At 44.9% G+C, this 23,142-nt stretch overlaps 1 protein-coding gene across 1 annotated transcript in view; it reads right to left on the bottom strand.

The window, feature by feature from the left end:
* Positions 1-1,126: 1,126 nt before the first annotated feature.
* The window catches only part of LOC8027521 (excitatory amino acid transporter 2-like), a 54,699-nt gene continuing 32,683 nt past the window's right edge, over positions 1,127-23,142 (bottom strand). The window contains exons 5-10 of the mRNA XM_029983354.4: positions 21,969-22,129; positions 19,747-19,873; positions 17,611-17,844; positions 14,940-15,134; positions 12,118-12,252; positions 1,127-3,611 (exon numbers count right to left, since the gene is read on the bottom strand). Coding sequence (XP_029839214.1) covers positions 3,449-3,611; positions 12,118-12,252; positions 14,940-15,134; positions 17,611-17,844; positions 19,747-19,873; positions 21,969-22,129 — 1,015 coding nt within the window. The 3' untranslated portion in view covers positions 1,127-3,448. The remainder of the gene's footprint in view (positions 3,612-12,117; positions 12,253-14,939; positions 15,135-17,610; positions 17,845-19,746; positions 19,874-21,968; positions 22,130-23,142) is intronic.

The following is a 23,142-nucleotide window of genomic DNA, read 5'->3' as shown; positions in this document are numbered from 1 at the left end:
TTCTTTTAGGGCCCTTGCAGCGATTTCAATTTTTTTTTTTAACGGTGTGAGGTCGAAGAGGACGCGCAGTGCACTTTTGTGAGCGTCGTGAGGGGCCATGTCGCGCCGGTAGTGCTCGAAAAAATGCACCGGCGGAGTCACAACCGAAACTACGGTGCGCAGCCACCAAACCCAGCCGTTTTCACCGTTTGACAATTTCCTTTCCGATCCCCCGACTCCCCGATCATCCTCAATACACTGCTGTGTGCCGAGCTCCGCCATGTTTTCCGAGGGAGGATAAAAAAGTCTGGAGTCGACAGCATTTTCGGACTCCGATGCCCGATTCGTTAAGAAACACGTTTTACGAATGCCGTTAATAAATATTATAGAAATGGCACTTACAAAGCTTCTAAATTTCATAACTGATTACGTCACAAATAAAACGGATCGAGGAGATGAGGAGACAGAGAGAAGGACTGCAAAAAAAAAGAAAAAAAAAAAAAGCTAGCGCGGGCGTGGGATTTCTTTTTCTTTTTTTTTTTGCGTTGTGGATTTTTTTTTTTTGTGTGTGTATTTTTGACTAGAACTTGCATCGTTTCAGTCAACAAAGAAAAAAATTACGACATTTGGGGTGTCAGTACCTCTTTAAGAATAAGCCCCATTATCACTCCTTTGTGTTGGTGGCTGATGACCAGTCCTAGAGGAGGACAAGGTAGGGGGATGGGGTATTGAGTGATTAAAGTTTTTATTTTACAACTTTTCCTCTTACATATGTGTCACTGGGTCAGGGGGGGGGGGGGGGTCAAAAAGGGGGGAGTGCGAAAGAAAGAAAGAAAAAAGAAACGATACTCGTGCGTTGACTGTGTTTAGGATACATTAAAACAATTAAGAGCTATGCCTTCGTTTTTCCGACTCACGAGGAAACAGTCATAACGTGCTTGGTAAGTCGTGGTTGCCAGCAGCCAAGTGCAAGTGAGAAAGACTTGGTAATATTTACCATTCACGAAGTGGTAGTTGAGCAAACTGCGAACAACCATAAGTATGTTTTCAACGTCTTCCCGGCTCGTCGAACCGTGCTCAGTTTAAACTTGAGGTAGTTAATGTAAGCGGCTAAAAATGCATTGCTTTATCACACAACTCGTACAATCGAGCTCAACAATGCTTTATTAAATTTTTTACTTTTTTTTATCTACAATAAGGTAAACACTCGAAGCATTCATGTAGCAGAACAGCCAAATGCGAGAGCACCCGAACTGCATAATCATGACAAAACGTATAGATTTTGCGTGTAAATGAGAAACACTGGCAATTACACACAACGCCCGCAATTTTTTTTTTTTGGGTATCAACACCGTCAGCTAACCAATTGTCGCTATGTACATAAGATCTCCGCACCGAGCCAGTCCCTAAGTGCACAAGGCTGGCCTAAAACGTTAGCCCGACATCTTTATCACAATTTTCTCTTAGGAGTAAATTTAAAGACCGAACTAAATGCCGCACGTGAGCCCGTTCCACCGCTCAGGCAGATTTTTATGGCGTGCCTCATTTGACCGAGTCACGCAAATGCAGGTATATTCGAGAGAGTGTTAGTCTTATGGAAAGAAATGGCGATTGCGTGTTCGGACTATAACTAGACGTCGCGCTTTATCAAGCGTCCACGCCACCAGGCTGTATAAAAGTGATAATCTGAAAGACAATTCTTATTGGGTGTGCGTTCGAAATTAGCATTGACGAGTCACGTCTGCCGTGAATTCCGGTATATTAATAACCGTATGCACTTAGCACTTGTGTAGAAAATGGGGCTTTTGTAAAAATTTGGCGAAATTCCCATCTGTTGAACACAAGTTGCTTGGCAATTGCCCAGATATGATTCAGAATTGATTTTTCAGCCTCATAGTACAAGCAAACCATGACAAACCACAAGGGAAAAAAAAAACTGACAAACACCGCACTTGATTCTCCCCAAGAGAGGGCCGCGAAGGGTGAAGGTCTTTGTGGCGTTCTGTCAGTCTCGCTTCATATCTGAGAAGACGTCCTGCTCAAAACGAAACAAGAAAACATTGCATTCGAGACACTTGATTTGCACATGCATACGAAGATGCAAATAAACTTACGTAAGTTCGGATCTGTCTGACGAAAGCGTTGTCAACACAATATCACGTGAGGGAGAAAAAAAAAAAAAGCGCAGAGACTGTCATCTCTATACGCACTCTATACGTTTGGCATCGGCACCGAATCTTCTGCAAGGCAGAAACTCCTGTGCATGACGTCATCGCTGGTGGATCCCCGACCCGCCGACCAAGCGACGAACGTGCTGAAGCATTACGAGATTCACCGCAAAGTGGCAGACACGTCCGACTTGGCGTCGCTGCGTGCTGGCGAAGTGCTGCGTCCGATTTCGGCTGACACTCGTGCTCAGTCAGTGGGAACACGAGTCCTAGCCAAACGCTATCCCAAACACACGTCCAAAGAGAGAGAATAAGATGAAAGATGTTGTATTTTAGAGAAAATTTTACTCGTGTCCCATCTGTGGTTGGCCTTCTTTAGATTGCGTCAAACACTTAGCAATACGACTTTGTTATCTACAATCGTTTTCACCTCCTGATCCGTAGTAAAACAATAAAAAAGAGGTCCGGCTCCTCGTGAAGCATTACTAATTGCCCTCTTTAATGCGGAGAATTAAGATATAGCATGTATTCGTGCATTTTAGATTAGATACATGTTAGCTTATCACGACGTACACGTTTCAAACGCCATAAGCGTCATTCCTTCTCCCGACAACCAAACCTTGCAAGAACTATTTCCCACGGCGTATAAACAATAGGCTTTTTTTTTTTTTTCTGGAGGTGACAGGGGCTGGCTTTTCGTTAGGAAAGGTGGAGAAGAACAAATACTCGAGGGAGAAGGGTGAAATAATGGAGTAGACGTGTGTGATCAGGAAGAGAGCCAACTCCGAACTTATGCGAAGTGTGTTTATACATGGCTCGCAATTATGTCACATCAGGTGCCATTGTGGGTGGCCTTGCTGCAGAGCGCGTGCCTTATGCGGCATACATTTTGCACCATGCAATGAATGCGTTTTTTTTTCTCGGCAAGAACAGGTGCGAATGACCACGAGCACGGTACAATGGCGCTACCTGAAAGCCATATGTATACACATCGCACACTCTGTGCTTTGTTTCATATAAAGTCGTACGGCAGCCGACACTACACTCCGATGGACCCCATCAAGCAGCGCTAAAAGCCCATCGAGATGGCGCTCATCCTCTTCACTCGTATCTTATCACCGACTTCACCAATCAGGCACAGTGAAAATGAGACTGCTGCGACAGGGGATTCCGCTCATTCGGTATCGTGGAATACTCCCGGTGACGGTACGTGATTCAGCAGTGAGTCCTCGAGTTCAGGGAGACGTTGACCAGGAGTGGCGGGACGTGGTGAATGGAGGCAGGCATGAAATGTCGGGCCGCTAGCGGGGTGCGAACTTGCTGGCCCGCCTGAGACTGAGCTCGTCCTTGCCCCAGTCTTCGAGGGCGTTCTGGTTCCTCCTCAGCTCCATCTCTACGGACTTGTGGACGATGGCCACCGCGATGGACTGGCTCAGCACGTTGACACACGTGCGACAGCGGTTCCTGCGAGGACGTCGAACAAGACGCGTCATGGGCTATTCCCTCGAGGCCGACAGGAATCAAAGTCTATACTAAATAGGCTTTACGGCAAGCGAACAACCTTTTCCGGCACCAGGCACGCGACACAGTCAAGAACATTTGTGAGCACGAAAAAGTGGTTGCCAGCTTCTCTTTCTTTTTTTCTTTGATATGCCCGAGTCCTACTAGCGCGACAAACAGAACCAGCCGACACCGACAAGCCTCAAGCACGTGCAGCACGCATGCGAAGGTTACCTTTGGCAGTTTTGCAATCACTCGCGCTTACCTCACGAGCACCCTGAGGCTGCAAGCCTGCTAAAGGTACCTTCACGTGTATGCTGCACGGGCTTGAGGCTTGTTGGTGTCGGCTGTTTCTGCTTGTCGCTCTAGTGGGACTCGGGCACTAGAATAGATCCTTATCAAACGTGCGCGCCTTCCGGTACCTGCTGCGTCGATTAACCGAGGCCTCCATATTTTGGGCATGTGCTCTAAGCATGCGTTGGACGCGAGCAATGGTACAGCGTTCGGTCTGAACTTTAATCTAAATCACGCACTTCGCGCAGGATGCTGTGCCCAACATATGGTGGCAGTCAGTGTTGCTTATTGACGCTTGGAAAGGTTTCTGTGAAAGGCCGTTTTCAAAAATGTAATATTTTGGAAGGCGCTCATTTAAAAGTTCAACTTTGGGGTTAAATTTGATGCGTGTCGATACTATATCTGTATAGTTTGCGAAGAAACGCTGATGTCGTGTTCAGGTTAACCCTGTCGCCAAGTGTTCACAAGCCCTTTCCATTGCGGCAAGTTGGTGACACCGTGGGTTTCCTTTCCATCAGAGCGACAAACGAGGAGCACTTCGAGATATTTCAAATATGTGTCGTTAGAAACCTTTTATACACTTTAGCATCACCAACTGGTCGTCGAAGCACATGTGGGTGAGTGAGCGGAACTGTGGAAGGTTGCTTGAGTAACCAAAAAGGTGATAATGTTTTGTCGTCAAAAATTCTGTTAAAATGACTGAACGCTGTGACCTGTTTATAAGCAGTTCTTTTCAGTTTGTCCACCAAAGCCACAAACAAATTTTTATTCACAAAAACAATAACAGAAAAACAAACATTTAGCTTTTTTTTTTGTTGCAACATTCACTGCCTGTAGTTATATTTTATGTAATGTTTTGGTGACTCTCAAACATAGAAAAAATTGCCAAGAATGTGTCTTGACCTTTCAGCGAGATGCATTTGTTGTTTGTTGTTCTAAAGGGCTACGGTGCTAAAACAAAAAAACAAAAAATATTTCTCTTAAAAATATTTGTTAAATACGCTAGGGGATCCCGAGTAGTTTTGAAGCATTCTACATAGTCTTCTCAGTATTAGTACGTGCGTACAAGCCAGAGCTGGCGTTTAGCATTGTAAACGCGCTAACATGGAGGGAGCTTTTTGCAATAAACCGATCGCACTAAGCGTTCGGCGCATCCGTGACCGCCGCCATAACTTTAGTTCCCAGGAGGCAGACTGCCGTGCATGCGAGGGTTCATGCCGTCTCATGCTTCACACGCGCATTGCTCCAGCGGGGTTGTCGCACGTGCAGAAAGACTATAAAGTTCCCAGTCTTGGGTAGTAACGCGTTACTAGTAACGCGTTACAGTAACTTTGTTACTTTTGGGTAACTTGTAACTGTAACGAGTCACTTTTTAAAAATGTGATTTTTAACTGTAACGAGTCACTTTTTTAAAATGTAACTTGTAACTGTAGTTCTATTACTTTTTTTCTGAGGTAACGATGAAAGTAAAGACGTTACTTTTGTCGTTATTTTTCAGTGTTTTATGAATAATATATCACTGAACGAGGGTACAATTTAGTCATTCCTTGCAGTTTTCAAATCGTCTATTCCGACATTTTGAGTGTCAAGTTGGCCTTGCACAAAGTTGCGAATACGTTCTTTCTCGCGAGTCACGACCCGAATATAGCCACGTGTAGATTTTATGAAAAAATATCTAGTTACCTTTACGCACGCGCTTGTACTTTGTGCCTGAACACTTACATCTTAGTGTCTTGAAGCCCTACCTATGTTGTGGTTTTTCTTTTTTTTTTTCTGTGCAAATGCTTTTTACTTGGGTGAATCAACCGTAAAACAACAATACACGTGAAGGACACTGCGCATGTCTCGTATTTTGATTAGTGCCACTACTCCGCACTGCGCATGTTTCGTATTTTGATTTGCGCCACTACTCTGGCGTGGAAACTTCCAAACACTAACTTCGAGAAGCAACTGCTGCTAAGTTACAATATGAAGTAAAAAGCGTGCTTCTTAATTTTATGCAATAAAACTTTGTGAGGGGCGTTTTTTAGTTTTTTCTTAATTTTTTTTGTGTTATAGAAAAGTAACTGAAAAGTAACGTCGTTACTTTGTAAAAGTAACTGTAACTGCAACGAGTGACTCTTTTGTTGCGGTAACTGTAACGGTAACTTCGCTACTTTTTTCTGAAAGTGACTGTAACTGTAACGAATTACTTTTTAAAAGTAACTTACCCATGACTGTAAAGTTCCCTCTGTGCATTGCGGCATCGGTGGTATAGTCTAACTGGCTAGTGAGATCGGCCTATTGCAAGTATCTTTTGAATGTACAGGGTGATTGAACATCCTGGGATTTGATAAGTCTCTGGGTCGGGCTCACACTGTTTAGACATCATAAAAAGACAGTCTGCATAGAGATTCGAACGAGTCACCGCGAGATCCGTGCTTCGAATGCCGCCTGGCAATGAGTTCATGGAGAAAACTTGGCACGCGGCATTCAAACCACGGATATTGCGGTGATTCGTATTCGCAGACTGCCTTTTGTATGACCTATGAGCAGTATGACTCCGGCTTTAGGTTTCTTCAAAACCAAGTATAATGTTTTTAATAGTCGGTGAGGTGGGTTGCTTAAAGTTGTTGCGTATAATAAATCTTTCAGCAATTATTAAGCTCGACCAGTTCTCCACGTGACGCACGGGTGACGGCGTCTGCTTTAACAAACGTTGTCATGCGGACAAACTGTTCGCTAGCTTTTTTTTACGGAGCAATAAAACGCTTCAGTGAACGGCTGCGATTGGCGAGGCGGTTCGGCGAGCCTGATCAATATATAGTAACCTTTCGAGGAAGTAAAAACTACGCTTTCTCTATGGCTGCTGTCGAATGAGATGTAATGGAATAGCATGACATTCCTTTTGGTTTGGTGGTCGCGCGGTTACGAGGCGGTGCTCACGTGACATTACTCATGTTACGCAGTGCCACGTGACGCCGCGTCATGCGATGTAGTGTTACGTAACGCCACGTCATGTGCCGCTGTGTCACAGAATGCCACAGTGTCACTGAAAGCTTTACTGCACGGTGCCACGTAACGTCACATCACGTGACGTCATGTCACACAGCGACACATGACGAGACGTCGCAGTATCACTTGACGTCCCATCACGTGACGGTATGTCACACGAAGCTTCAGTGTCGCGTGAATCCTTGACTTGACGGTGTCACGTCGTGTTGACGTGTAACGGCGCATCACGTCACGGGATGTGACACCGCGTTACATGACGAGACGTTGTAGTGTCACGTGATGTTACATCGCGCGACGTTACGTGTGTTACACTCTATAACGGGACACTGTAACGTAACTCTAGTTATGACTGTGACGTCATTGTTGAATATTTAACAGCAGAAAAACGCGAGGACGATGTTTTAAAGCGACAGCTTTATGGGCGACACCTGGCGGAGATTTCGTCCTCGTCCGTTGTCGTCGCTGTGCGCACAAATAATGGAAAAACTTTTTTCTCTCCTTTCTTGCCGCAAGAAGAGGGAAGTCGGGACTGACCGTACGCCGTGCCGCGCGATGCGAGCGAGGAGTGCAGCCCTGGCGTCCCGCAAGAATTTGGGCGACGAAGGGGGAATCATCGTGTCGTCTGCTTCGAAGTTGAAAGACTTGTTTTCAAACATTACTCACGTTATGCGAAATCCAACTTTGGCGCTATTCAACTGCTACGCGTAAAGTTGGACGGTTTTAGAAGCTTCCACCCCGTTTACCCAGTTACCTCACTGATCACCGAGCACTTGTGGCGGCCATCAGTGGCGTCCATGACGCAAACCACGACGGCTATGAAAATTAACCACGTCGCACCTCCGTCCTCCAACTATGTGACGGCACCATTCCACCCGCGTTGTGCGACCGTGATACATCTATTGCTTTCGTTTCTTCGCACATTGGGAGCGAAAAATACGACTTTTTGTCAGTAATAGCTACATAAAGACGATAACAAGAAAGCAGGCAGCACGTGTTTTTTTGTTTGTTTTTTAATCAGTCGCCATTGAAACATTATCTGTAGCAGTCAGGTTTTGTGCTTCTCCGTGGCCGTGGACGAGGAGCGGGTAATATTTATCAGTTATAAAGTCACAATGACAGGCGTCTCATTCGTCGTCACTGTGCCGCATGATGTGACGTCACGCGATTTTATGACGTCGCGTAATCAAAGCAGTATCGCATGACGCAACAATGTGTGGCATCACATGACGTCACAGTCACGTGACGGGCCGTAGCATGGCGTGACATTCGTACACATATGAAAATTCAGATTTTCCGAAAAATTTAGCGGATAAATTTCCTCGCTCCATTTAGATATCTACTGGCGAATTCCACTGGGCGTTTTGGAGCGCGCCGGGATCACTTGACCAGATCCGGACTGGAGCACACGATCCAAACGGGGTCGCGCCGCCTACGGATCCCCAGATGAACATGACCACTGCTCCGGGATCGGTGGATGCCTTCCCGTCATTCAACTGCCCGGGAATTGCCTTTCCGCAGCCGCCGCGGTCGTTTCGAAGACGTTTTCGCAATCACGTCGCTAACACGTGTTCGACTCGACGCACGAGCGGCAGGAATGTCTCAGGCGCTTCTAGCAAAGATTGCCGGGATGCCCGTAGCGCGGCAAATACCTTCTCTTCTCCTTCCTGGAAAACGAACCGGCTGTCGAGCCAAGGGGTAAGCAAGCGGCCATTACGAATTCTTCCGATGTCGAGACAATCTAGGAGCCCAGCCCGCGACGTGCTTCTTCTTCTTCTGAGGCGAGAAGGGCGAGATCAGACGAGATGCCCCACGAGAAAGGAAGTCACGTGTGTGCGCCAAGGGCTGGCCCGGCTGGCTTCCGGTTGAATCCGCCAAAATCGTGGGAGCGACTTTTCTCGGATCCAGATCAAGATCTGGAGCGGGAGCTAATCCAAAACGACCAGTCTAACACGTCGGTCTTGATCCCGATGACCCAGTGACCCAGTGAAATAGGCTCGCTCCAGAAAAGTCGATCCCGGCGCGCTCCAAAACGACCAGTGGAATTCGCCATAAGTGTTTACGGACGCACGTAAACAATCCTTTGTATCTCGTCTAGTTATCGTAAGTCGCGAACGGCAAGTTCGATTATGTGTGTAAAGGGCATGGTGAAAACTTGTAGTCATCGCGCTCAAATACCAGCTCCGTCAGTGTTGGCCGGCACTCTTGCTTTACCTTTACTTCTGCAAGTGAAGACAAATATTATTCCTACTAACTACGTCATAATGATATATTGTGTAACCGTGGAACTAGAGCGATGCTTCTGGTGGAGCAAATGGCCAACAAAGCGGCTAATTCTATGACTATGGCCGTTAAAAGTGGAAAGGAACGAACATAGGTCTGATCGAATAATCAATGTTTATTATAATTTTAATCTCAATATCTTCTATGCAAGCACTCCAGAACTGATAGGAGCTAAGACACTGTGGTTATGGCGTACCGCTGCCTTTAAGAGAAAGTCAACTAGACCAACATGCAGGGATCCTGTGTACAATCCCCATCCCTGCCCTTCTCGATCTGGATGAGCATCGTACCGGCGTGTGGTCATGTATCACTACTGCATGGTGCACGTTAAGGACCCCAGGCTAGCGGTTTGTACTGCACTGGCTAAATTGCTCATTTACAGCGAGTGACTCGTCGCAACTTTAAAATGGTTGTATAAATATCCGTACAATCCCAATTATTATTATGCACATTAACCGGTAAAGTATATACTGTTTTTTTTTTTTTTTTAAGTAATGCTTTTTTCGTTAATTTTACATGACAAAGGTGCGCCGATGTAGTCAGCGTAGACACTTAAGGTCGCCGGTTATTTCGGTGTAATAAAGACTGATGTGTAAAACCGAACTGCCGGAAATAAACTCGCGGTAAAATCAATTACAACGTGGACCATTCCAATTGCCACCTTTAGCAAGCTGCCATCTTTTTCTTCTGCGCTGTGAAATGCCTTCTGAACATGAGCAGTAGCATAGCCTCCTTCGTTCTAGAAAGCCTTCCAAATCGCGAAAGAACATGGCTGCTGTGAACTGGAAAAGAGATCAGGGAAGAGGGCTCGCCCAGGGGGTCTCTCGGTAAGATCTAAACAATGCCCCAGCGGTAAAATCCAAACACATAAACGCGTTCCTTTTTATTTACTTTTTCTTTGGGGGGAACGAAAATTTTGCGGCGCCCCTTCACAATTCTGTCCATCTCCCGTTTCCTTTTTTTTTTACGTTGCGGTTTCTTGTTGTTTCGCGGAAAGGCCACCGCGCGTATTTTTGGCACCGGCTGAGGGATCACCCCAGAAGCGGCTCTGCGCCACCGTACCGCTAACCGTTTGGCGTTGCTCCTCGCCTTTTTCCAGCGGCCTGGAGCTCAATGGCTCCGTCGTGGAAGTGACAGGCTTTCTAGAATAAAGGAGACTGTGACAATAGCTCATTTTCGCGGTACTAGCAGACGCTGCGCTGGCGTCCACATATAAGTGACTCGGCATTTGATGTTGGGCAATAATCTCTGGAAATGTATGTACGTCTATAGACCAACACATTGTCTACGAACAAGTCAGCGTTTGCCGCGCTGCGTGTACGCAGAAACCAGGTACCCGCGATGTGAAACGCGTGCGCATGCTCAGTGACGACAGCAGCGCCACCGCAGTGTCGTGACGTCAGGGTTGAGTTGGTGTATGCGGAGAGCAAGTTCGTCTACTTCTTTTGCACGGATTGTGATGACGTCAGAACGCCGAGCTCTGGTTGGTTCTGAGTGAAGGATAGTGGGTAGACCTCAAGGCAGCTTGCTTTGAGGTCTACCCACTATCTTTCAATAAAAACCAATCAGAGCTCAGCTTCTTTCTTACAACACCGCAACTGCTGCGCAGGAAGCAGACGACTTGTTTTCCGCAAAGGGATTCTGGCTTGGCGAAATAGTTTGAGTAAAATGGCGCTAACGTAAGAGTTGAGCCTTCCTTGACCACGAAGGTTTATACCTGAGTAGGGGGGAAAAAAGGAAAGCAACTAACATAAAAGTCGTTAACGATCGAACGAAGCAAGTTCCGTCGGCGTTGGGTTTCCTCGAGGGTTATTAAAAACGGCCATAGAACCTACTTGGCGAGGAATTCCGGTGGGACCTGGGAGATGTTTGCACGGTAGCGCCGATGATATGTTGGCGCCCCGATTAATTAGGAGCAGCTTTGAATACACTAAATCAAGTTCACTTTTTTTAGCTTTTAATTATTTTTTTTTAAACAGCGGCGGCTTATGGGGGGGGGGCATCTGGTTCGCAACTTCCGAAGTATGCGGGGTTCAATTCACAACAATCGTAATCACAAATAAAAATATATTCGATTTTTTGCTAGGTTTAATGGCGCCATTAACACATGCGTTAAGGCTTTTCCGGACTTACAACTATTGCCGTGTGCGTGGCGGTGCTGGCAACGCAGGCGACTCCCGCATGTTAGAGCGCAGCTCTTAGGCGCCCGTTTCCGGCTTGAGCGGCGTCGCCGTCGCCGTCGCCGTCGCCGTCGGTGTCGGCGTAACCGCGCGGTGCATTATGAGACATTTCCCACAATGCAACGCACGGGAAGAGGAGGAGTGGAACAGAAGAGAGAGAGGGGAGGGGGAAAGGGAGGAGGAGGTGGGAAGGGAGGAGCTTGAAGGATGAGAAGAGGAAGAGGTGAAGGAGGAGGAGGACGAGGAAGAGGAAGAGGAGCGAGGAGGGAGAATGAGGAGGTAAGGAGGAGGGTATACCCTCCCCTCAGTGCCCTTCCCTCCTCCTCCTCAAGAGCTGCGCTCTAATTCGGTGTCACAGGCTGTTGTAAACGGCTTTCATTTTATATCAACCAACCTTCTTCTGGAACGCTCCATCCCTTTTTCGGCTGCCAACGCGTTTTCTGGTTCAGAGCGTTCCTGGACGTACCAAGTTCGGAAAACCAGCAGTACCGCGCTTCCTCGGGACAGTCACACATCCTTTGCCGTCGCACAACGTACTTTTTTTTTTTTTAGTTTATGGCAGAAGTTTGCCCATCTGTAGCAATGTAATTTTTTTTTCTATTTGTGCCTAGTATTTGCTACGTTTTGCCGTTTCTAAATTGTCATTGGCTATAGCTTGTAACACCATTTGTTTCCAGCCCACTTTATTACGGGCATCCTTAGTCGAAATAGGATATACTCACATGATCCAATCAACGGCCAGAAGGAGACCCACGTGAGCAGGTCCGATGCCTCCGGCCTTGAGCACCAGGATGATGGTGATGACACCCGCGTTGGGGATGCCACGGTTCGCGAAGCTCGTCAGTGCTGCTGCCACGCTGTCAACGTTGCGCCAAAAACAGAAAAACAGGAATGGTCAGTCGAAAGGCCTTTACTTTATAGTTTCTGTTTTTCTGCAGCTACGTATCTAATGCTGGGTCAATGTCGTCCACTTGTGCTCCTCTAGGTAAGACGTTGCGCGCTAACCTTTTTGCAGTTGACGTCGTCTTTACCGACAACTCGGACAACTAAAACATCACCTCAGATTTGTACCATTAAACTTAATTCTTTCCGCCTATAAAACACTAATCCGGCCAAAGCTAGAGTACGCTGTCGCTATATGGAATCCATTCCAAAATTACCTGTCATCAATTAGAAGCAATTAAAAATCGTGCAGTTAGGTTCATTTATTCTAGCTATTCATATGAAATAAGTGTCACCGGCCTAGAGGAACGTGCTCAGCTAGATAACCTATTACATCACCGAAAATATTTTGCACTAACACTCTTTCAGAGATTACATTACGATTTCCAGCCAAAATAAACGTACATCATGCAATCTGCACGAACTCCTTAACGTATCAGTCATCCACTTAATGTGATGCGCACCAAAACTAAAACAGTCACCTCGTCTGCTTCATTTTTCCCAGCAGCGAAAGAATGAAATGCCCTTCCTTACAGCATCATTTCATTTCTCATCCTCTTCATTTCAAAAATAAATGGAGCGAAGTCATGCTCACTGCTGCCTCATAATTAAAAAAAGGGATGGGAAAGAAAACGAAAGTTCCTTCACAATGTTTTGCTCTTGATTGATTTCCATTTTACCATGCATACTTTCTTGTGCCATTTTATTCGTATCTATTGTTTTCTTTACTAATTTTACAAACGCAAGTGTTAAAACCTTCTGTAATACCCTCCATGAGGGGTTCTTAAAGGTCAATGGAAATAAATAAATAGATAAGTCGTTTTTTTTTTCGCCTTGTTGATCATTTTTTAGCACTTCCCTAAGTGCATTTTCTATCCCGTGATCGAAGCGTTCGGCCATAGACATTGAGCGTAATCTCTTTTGACTCTGAGGTCTTTCTTATGATCCTCTGATGGCGACAGTTGGATAGTAGGAGTGCAGAGTCCGTAAACGCCAACTCATGAATCTGACGTCGTGCCAGGTCATATCTGCAAATGCTTCGCTCTTCAAATAAACAACGGGTTCTTGCAGATGCGTAATGCCTACCCTTTCTGTAAGCAAACCCTCTTGTTTACGTATTGTGTGTTAATGTTCAGAGTAAATGTGACTTGTTAAAAGAGGGGGAGGACTTCGCTATCTGCGCAACTTTTATTTCATAGATGATGCGAGATATAATATTTAACTAGCGAATATCTTGAAAGTGCTCTCGATAACACTATACCATACCTAAATGCCTTGACAGTTTTGATTTATATGAAGCCGACATAAAAGAACCACAAACTATATTTTTATTCTGGACTTCCGTACACAGAGTGTTACCAATCTTTATGGGCGTTATGGCACACGAATCCGTTTAGGGGAGCCTTCAGGACTAAATGAGTGAACGTATGAGCTGCTAAAGCTTGAGCAGGGTGCGAGTCAAACTACGTCAGCATCATATTCTGTAAGACATGCTCCAGGTGCACTGCTTGCTGTTTCTAAGTGCTTATACACAAACTCAAAATCAATAGCCAGTGCTGCTGAGAGCCGGTGTCGAGAGTACCTTTTTGATTATCTCTTTCTCTACTAAACAAGGGAGTCTTGTCTATAACACGCTCCATATGCAAAAGTCACCTCGGTTTTACGTTTTTTTTTTTAAGGTCTTTCTTTAGATTCGTATATAATACGCCTGTTAATCAGTGTTTTTTTTAAAATAAAATCCCACTTAATCAATTCATTCTAGACTCCAAGCAAGTAGCTCTAGGGACTAGAGCAAGACAAAACGTGGAGGTAGCATAAAGGCATGAACAACTTGACAAAGAGATCTGATGGAAGTTTCAAGTACAACACTCGCTTTCAGAAGGTCCTGTTTTAGATCTTCATATTATGACGGCCGACTTTTCGCTTATATTCTGAGTTTCTTGAGAGTCCTGCAGCCAAGCTCTGACTCTTGGCGAAGCATCGGACGGCACTCTGTAGCCTCGGTGACACTGGTCATACAAATAAGAGCTCACGCCTTTTCGTCCAATAGCGTCTCTTGGTTTTGGGTCATCGTTGGGGGGCATGTCCCTCCTCACTCCTGGCTTCACCTCTGGTGGCCGCATGTCTCCTCCTGAAGCGTTCTACCTCCGTGCCTCAAACAGTGCCTGCGGGCGTTCTTTTGTATAATGTATTAAAAGTGTTACCGTGGCATAAAGCTTAAAAAAAAAAAAAGAAACGCTTGTCGAGTTCTTTTCACCATGACGGCCGACGCTTAGCTAAAATTCAGCTTCAGGTGTCCCAAAGAACCTTTAAGCCGGGGTCCCACTACTTATACACCATACAAAAAAAGAGTCTGCAAACAGAATTGAACGTAAGCCACCACGAGATCCGTGCTTCGAATGCCGCATGGCAACGAGTTCAAGGAGAAACTTGGCAAGGAGCATTCAAACCACGGATGCCGCGATGACTGGTGTCTACAGGGTGCCTTTTGTATGATAAGCCACGTGATCCCGGCTTAAGACTTAACGAAACGTCGAATTTCACCTTGAGGTCGCTTTTCAAGTCCTATGACGCGAGCTTCAGGAGCTCGCCTCCGACTTACCATATGGCCAGGTAGTGGGCGAAGTCGAGCTCGATGCCGCTGAGGTTGGCGATGAAGATGGTGCCTACGGCGGCGTACAGCGCAGTGCCGTCCAGGTTGAAGGCGGACGCTATGGGGGCAACGAACCTGGTGACCCGACGATCCAACTTGTTGTTTTGCTCCAGGCACATGAAGGTCACGGGTAACGTTGCCACGCTGGAAGACCAGGAAGAGAAAATTAGTGACACCATCAAACGTTTTTTATTCTTTTCGGACAGGGTCCGTAAAGGGGCATGCAATCGACTAAGGAGCTTGACGAGGCCATTCCTTTACAGTCCACCGCTCTACCAACTGAGCTATCAACGGGCTACTTGACGAGGCACTGGTCACTTAAAGCCGGGGTTCACACTGCTCATACATCCTACAAAAGACACGGCGTTCGACGCAGACATGCATTAGGACATAATTATGTGGGAATACGTTTCAAGCATATTCTAAGCATGTTTGCTTCATGCGTATGTACGCTTCGAACATGTTTGTAGACCGTTCTTTTTTTTTTATGATCAATATGACTGCAGCGTCACACACGCCTCAAAAAATTCCGCAGACCGTCTTTTGTGTGATGCACTAATAGTGTGACTGCGGATTTAGACTTGACATGTGTACCTTCATAAATTGAGAGAAAAAAATGTAAATAGCATAATGTTATTTCATGTTCATCGAAATTTATCATTAAATAACCAACAGACTTATCCCGTTAATTGATTTCTGGCATGAAAATGACAAGGTCGTCATTATGCGCAACAACAAAAATAAGTGAAATGATTTGGTCGTCACATTTACATGTTTGAACGTATTTCATCGTGTTCTTCCCATCACGTATCCCGTGATCATTATATAGTTGTTAGTTTTTTATCGTCAAGTTCAAGAGTTAAGGGCGCTTATTTGCCAAACAACAACAAAAAAAAAATTTTTTTTGTGGGTGTATGTGTTTTTTTTTTTAAAGTTATAACATAAGTTTTGATTGACTGATTTACGTCCCTAGCTATTAAGGATGATAAAAAAAGCAGTCCAGTTAAACAGTGACAATTTGTTTAGACTGTATGAGGGTATTAAGTATCCAACGCAAAGTTCACTATAGAGTACATAGTTATGTCAAATCATTTTCTCCAATAGAGTAGTGTTACAAACAGCGCAATTCGTGGTTCAAAAGAACTGCAGTCTGCATCCATTGCGCTGTGAAGCGGGTCAGGCAACGAATCCGGTGCTCTTTCCGGTGCGCCATGTAAACTATACTGGAGATTGTCAGCATATGGTTTTGATACGTCCGTGCTCCATCAAGGCAAGATAATGAAAGTCCACGGTTGCAGTTGTGAGTAAAAGAATGAAGAATACACCTGATATTATCGAGCCTCGTCGAGAACCCCACAATTTAAATGCAACTTGATAGGTGTCGTTATGCTAAATACGAATAGAAGTTTTCACTTTACAACTAACCTACTTCACTCTATTTCGTCTCACCAGAACATGTATACTGCAGCGCAACTCAGCTGCACTAACCCTCGTGCAGCAGGCGTAGCTATGACAGCTACGTCACCGCTCACACTAACCTGTTTTACACCCTTAAGTGTGTAAATCAGCTTGTACCAGGGCTTACACCCTGAAGATGTTACAGAAACACACTTAAACTGCTGGTGGATGCCATAAAAAAAAAAAAAAGATGAAATGCTGGCAATCTTACCGCTGTGTCGTTTAAAATTAGGGTGTTGAAGGGGTGTAGCCATGGGTGTAAAGTAGCGGTCAACACTGTCTGGGGCGTTTCTTCCTTGTATGTTCGAAGCATATGTATCAAGCCAACATGCTTTGGAACATACTTGAGAAGAGTCCTTAGAGAATTCCCTCGTGTTTCCAGCGAATAGCGTGTCTCCTGTAGGATATGCAAGAGCAGTAGGACTGCTACTGAAGCCTCTGGAAAAGGCGTGTTAGTGTCTATGACGTTGTAGGTGTTACCTAAAACAAAAGTAACGAAATACGTTACACGTAAAATAAATTTAAGGAACGCGTTACCGACTTACGTTACCTCAATATAAAACAAACGCGTTACCGATCAAAGTGACGCACACTACTTTTGCGTTATTTGTTTGTCTATCAATTACCGTTAACAACGTGTTTTTTTTTTTTCTTTTTTTAAGACAGAGGGCTAGGGCGTTCGGGTTTCTCTAAAGTGGGACTTTTTGCGCGGGGAAAAGAGAGGCAACCTTTTGAAGGGATGTGGAAGGAGCGCGATACTTAATGACTTGGCGCATATACTTTGTTTCAGCTCATGTCCAGACTCAGCCAACGCTACGAGCTAAGGGGACCAATCATGCTGCGTCAAAATAGCCAGTCACTGGGCCTTTCCTGTCTATGATTGGCTCAGCGATTATAGAACACGTACAGAAACACGACAAACACCAGGATGATACGCTTTTGACGATGTCCGATTGATCCCATCAGCTCGTAGCGTCGACACGAACAAGATTTAAGTGCACTTTTTTTTAGGGTTTACGAAAATGTAACGAGTAACGTAACTACGTTACCCATTACTTGAAATAAGTAACGGGAGTAAGTTACCCATTAGTGTTTTGACAAATTAAATAGTACGCTACTACGTTACTGAAAAAGGTAATGGGTTATACTGCGTGCCACCCACCTGTCAGAGGTTCCGAAGGCCGTGACGAAAGCGTGCAAGAGGTTCTTGGCGAACACCAGCGGGTTCTTGCGCACGAAGGCGTAGTAGATGAGCGGAAGCACCACCAGCGAGTGGATGGCTAGGCCCGTCATCACCGTTCCGATGTAGACCCCAATGTTGAAGGCGTGCTCGCCCAGGTCGTCGCCGCGGCCGATCGAAGCGCACAGCAGGAACACCACGCCGATTGGGAAGTACCTGGAAAGTTTTATTTTATTTATTTATTTATTTATCACGTATAGCTTCGCTCCAGTAACAGCCCTTGAAGAATTGGTGCAGTAGGAAACGTCAACTCGGCATTGACGTCAGAAATGCCCTTTTGATTGTCGATTAACTGAAGGCTTGCACCTAACGCGTTAAAAGTTGTACGTTACTTGATTCTTGTCACTTTTCTTGGTAACAAAGTAACGACCTAGATACGTTTTAAGATAATGCAGTGCAGTACAATACAATACAATTTATTAAATGTTTTCCCATTTTACAACTGAAATTGCAGGTGGGACGTGGCAGTTGTGGTGCAGGGAAACACAACTAATGAAAGCACAATTCGGATGTTCAACGAAAATATAAATAACAACCGTATAGTTCTCATATGCCGTATCGTTGTCACAACTTGCAGCGACGAAAGCACAAAAACAAGTGGCGAGAAGCGATGAGTAACGTATTTCCGTTACTTTTTGATGACGTAACGAATAGCGGTACTAGTTACTTCAGAAGGGGAACGTGTACAACACAAGTACACATCCTAGTTCTCATCCCATCTCGCACCAGTCAATTGTACGACGAGATGACGCTAGATGGACCATAAAAATACGTCCACAAGGTATGCCAGTATAGTCACAGTTTTTCACGAATTAACACGTCAAAAGGCGAGGAAATATTAACGACGATCAATATTGGGATCGGTGACCGTTTGATAGGCACGACAATTCGGGGTAACGAGACAATAACTCGTTACGTTGGTGCTCAGGTAACGCGTTTCTACTCAATCGCCATAACGAACAACGTACTTAGGGACGACGACGACGACGACGAAAATAATCCCTGGAAAAGGGTAACAAGAGGGAAAAAGGACAAACGCAAATTCAGCTCGCTTGCACCTTTGCATTTAATCGCATTAAAATCGCACTTAGCGACATTTTTGAGTGAATAAGGAGTGCCGGTATCTAGAGAACGTAATAAGACAGCGGAGCTGGTTAAAGTTAAAACATCTCTAAAACCCAAGACAGAATCTACAAAGAGGGGACAAACACAAGACGTCTCAACACAAACACAAGACGTCTGAGACGTCTTGTGTTTGTCGCCTCTTTGTAGCCTCCATCTTGATTTTTTTAGAAATGTTTACCGGTATCTACTTACTGTATTTCGATATCGGGTAAATGTTTGGTTAAGTGACGCCGGTTCCTGCAGCAGGATTGAACGTTGAGGTTTAAAGATGCGAGAGCCGGCTTCAGGTAACGACAGGCTTTATGTCGTTCACGAGCCCATTGCCGCCATCGTGACATTTTGGATTATTGTTGTCAAAGTTTGCTTGTCACCTCGAACACGCGTTCCATTTGCCCATCGTAACATGGCACCGACGGCATCCTGAGTGGCTTGTCTCTGTCTTTCTTTCTCTCTCTACCGCTCTAGGATCGACGGGTTTCCGCAGCACCTTTACGTGTGTTAAAAGATTATATTTACTGGCCATCCCACGTCGGACTAAAGTTTGTTTCACACTTGCCACTGCTTAGAAGCGTGCGCCTCCAAACATCTTCATATCTCTTACAACGAGAGAACACGCTGTAACCATCTGTTGGGTAACGTGAAATACCTGCAATTTCCGTAAAGTTTTTCGCGCATTTTTTTTTTTTCGGCCTAAAAAACATTTAAAACTGTCACAAACGGCTATTTCTCATTATTATCACATAAATTTTATCTCGCAAATAACCACAAAACCTTCGCTCTAGTTAACGGCAGCAGGGTCACCTCATAGGTGGCGCCAGCGTGGCAGTGTGTTTTCTCGTCGTAGGAGATCGCGAAAATTCGGTCCCAAGCAAGGGCAAGCGTGTGAACGGGCCATGAAACTTGCCGAGTAGTCTTGACAGGGGGCGGGCTTACCACATGACGAGGTAGGCCAACTTCATGCTGAGAACGTTGAGGACGGAAAAGAATTCAACCATGACAGCCGTCGCCTCGCCCATGTAGCCGGCGAAGAGGCCGAACGCAGAGCAGAACACCACGATTCCTGCAGGAACAGTCCAATGTTTCTTGTGTGACACAGACTGGCACTCAACTCGGGGTGTCTATCACAACATTGTAAAGCGCGTTTCTTTTTTTTTTTTTTTTCCTTTTCTGTTTTAATTATTTCCGAGTCTGTACGAGTAAAGCGAAATTGAAGCAAAATTGTTTGCTTAGATATACATTAAAGATAGCACCAGCTGAAAGACATCTCGCAGATGGTGGAATGAGCGGACTCGATTGCGTGGGTATGATTTAAGACAGAAAGAATCTTCCAGTACGGCATCCTACGCTTTGCTAAAATATCTTCTGAGCCTTAGCAAAACTTCGACTGCAACACTCAACCATTAAGGTAACGTTTCATAATCTTCCAACAAGCTTTGAACACCTTCACGATTTTGTTTAACTGAAGGTGGTATGTCTTCTTCTTCTTCAATATGAGTTAAAAATAATAAATGGAGATGTTAGTCATTCTAAGGCGTGACCGGCTACTCCATTACCATTGAATAGAATATTTCCGACATAGAGATTAAACACTCATATGATATCCATTTTCTTTCTGAAATCAATGCATAAGGTTATGCCAAGAACGAGAGAAAGAGAGAGAGAGAAAATAAATCTAACGTTCTTGTGTTCTCTTCGTCTTTTGTCCTTGTCCCAGTCGCGCTGTTTTTTCATCATGAACTCTTACCAACTTGCCCAGTTATCTATCTTAAACGATTTGTACTGATAATCTACGACATATATTCTGCTTGCAAATAATATTATGATTATAATTTGATTTTATCTAGACTATCTCAAGGCCCGTTCACACTCTTGCGACCGAGTACGACCGAGAGAGACCAGACCGGTTTTTAAGCCATTTTGCGACTTCTTAGGGCCGGATGCATTGCAGCGGAGCTGATCCTAAGAGATCGCAAGAGGCTTAAAAGCCGGTCTGGTCTCTCTCAGTTTTACTCGGTCGCGAGACTGTGAACGGGCCTTAAGACTTTAGATAGCAGGAGGTCTACTTGGTGTGTTAAGTTTTTGCATAGTTACTTCATGGATCAATAGACAGTCCTACTCGTGTCGCTCCTCTACACTTCCGTATTCCTCTTTGCACAACATAAAGAAATCGTACAGTATTTTATCCAAATCTTCATCACAAGTTTTCACCGGTATCATTTAATCAACATATTACATGAGATGTTTGCAACAATGATATTTTTTTAACAGACTTGTCCCCTGTATAAGTATCTGTATAAATTGTAAGCGTGTGTATGGTTTTAAGCTTGTGTATATGACTTTTAAGCTCGTATATTTGAGGTGAATATGTATCTCATATTTTCTGTTTCACCGCAAAAGCCTCGGGACTCCGAGTAAGCACGTAAAGAAAAATTGAATTGAATTAGAATTCAAAGTTACTAAATCAGTCAATTTGAGGAGGGTTTGAAGCAGACGAGAAGCGCAAGGGTGCCCTAAAGTTCCTACTCGTGCAGCAGGCGGAATGTTGGTGATGCGAATACGCAGACGATTTTCCTATCATCCTCACTTTCGCATCACCAGCACGAACTTTAGCGACCTTCAGTCTTCACGGGTGCTTCAGGCCGTCCTAAAATAGGCTGAAGTAGGGGTTTTCGATGATGCTCAGCAAATTTCGAATTGAAACCGTAGATGTTTAATTTCACTAATTAAAAAGCTAATTAGCGAACTTCCGATATTTATTGTGCTCATTTTTGTGTTATTTTTGCAATCTTTGACGTCTGGCGTAGCTGGCTGTTTTTTTCCACAAAAATACTTCTATTTCAACGACCATATTTGTATAAAAATTTTTGAATGTATTTACAGACACACCCTGCATATTGGTACATACTTCGCTTGGTTTCCCTTGTGGTCGATGAATGCTCATTCAACTGCAATGCGAGACTTACCTTGATTTTGCTATCGTGTCCCACACGCTATTAAAAAAAAAAAAAAAACTCTATTTATAAGTTATCAGTAAAACATTATTTTTCAACCTAGACCCGTTAAAATGTACAAATAAGTGACACGAGTGTCGGCAATGCACACACGCGCAGTGAATCTGCACTTTTCAATACAGGCCGTTAATCGAGGATGCCTACCGAAAATGTTGAGGCCATCGGAGTACTGCAGGGTTCTGGTGACGACGGGCGGAAGGTCGCTGGCGTTCATGCCCCGCGGCACAAAGCGGGGCGGCTCGACCACCCGCACCGACCGATGCAGCTGGAAGCAGGCTTGCACGATGTTCTCCGGAAACATGTTTCTGTATACCAACGAGAATTGGTCACCTTTAAAGCCGGGGTCGCACTGCTCGAACATCTTATATAAGACGCGGCGTTCGCAGAAGACATCATGAAACAATAATCTGCGTACACGCCTAAATCATGTTGGAAGGATATTTGCTTCTAACATGCCTGCACACAGCTTTTCTATGGCCAATGTAACGGCGCAATCAAACTAGAAAGAAACGCGCCTTAGGTGGTGTTTGTAGACTATATTTTGTACTATGTATTAACAGTGTGACAGAGGCTTGAGTGATTGCAAAGGGAAACTAAAAGAAACTTTAGGCTTTTTTATAATTAAATTGTTTTACGATTGATAGCCGCTGGAAAGTTTTACGCGGCTTACATTGACGTTATCTCGACGGTCGTTGCGATGGCCTTGCTGCAAAGCGCGTATACCTTCTTTTTTTTTTCAGAATACACTTAAAGTTATCGAATTCGTTTCAATGTGCAAGAACAAGGAGAAATGATCACCAGCAGGGTGCCATGACGCGTAAACCGTGTACGACTTTTGGGGTACTGTTCCAAAACTATTCGTGCAAGTGCTGACGGTAAAAAAGCTTCGTTCGGAGGCAAGAAATGCGAAGATAAACAAACTGCCCGCATCGCTCTCTTTCCCATCACTCGTAAAGTGGTCCTACGGTAGTGAATTACCCGTCGGAGGATTCACTATACCCCGTGTCGCTTACTACCGGGTGACGCTACTGGAATCTCTCGACTGTATACGGCTACACGGGGTTGTAAATGTTGTATGTTTCTCCGGCAGAAGATGGCACGATGGGGGGGGGGGGGGGGTTGCGTTCTTTACGGCATATGGCGACATCCGCGGTCAAAGCGTATTTCGATGCTCCAGGCTCTTGCTTGAGCATTCGACTGACTTGCGCCTGAGTTATCCACGTCTTCACATTTTGACCACGGTCAAAATGACCGTTCACGTTTTCAATTCTTGGGAGAAAGGGTCGCCGGTATTGTCTTGGAAGCTGCAGACACACTG

Source organism: Ixodes scapularis, unplaced genomic scaffold, assembly GCF_016920785.2.
Source record: "Ixodes scapularis isolate PalLabHiFi unplaced genomic scaffold, ASM1692078v2 PGA_scaffold4__175_contigs__length_147842914, whole genome shotgun sequence".
In the NCBI taxonomy this organism is placed as follows: Eukaryota; Metazoa; Arthropoda; class Arachnida; order Ixodida; family Ixodidae; genus Ixodes; species Ixodes scapularis.
The sequence above is the reverse complement of the archived record's forward strand: the minus strand, read 5'-3'. Positions and strand labels throughout refer to the sequence as shown.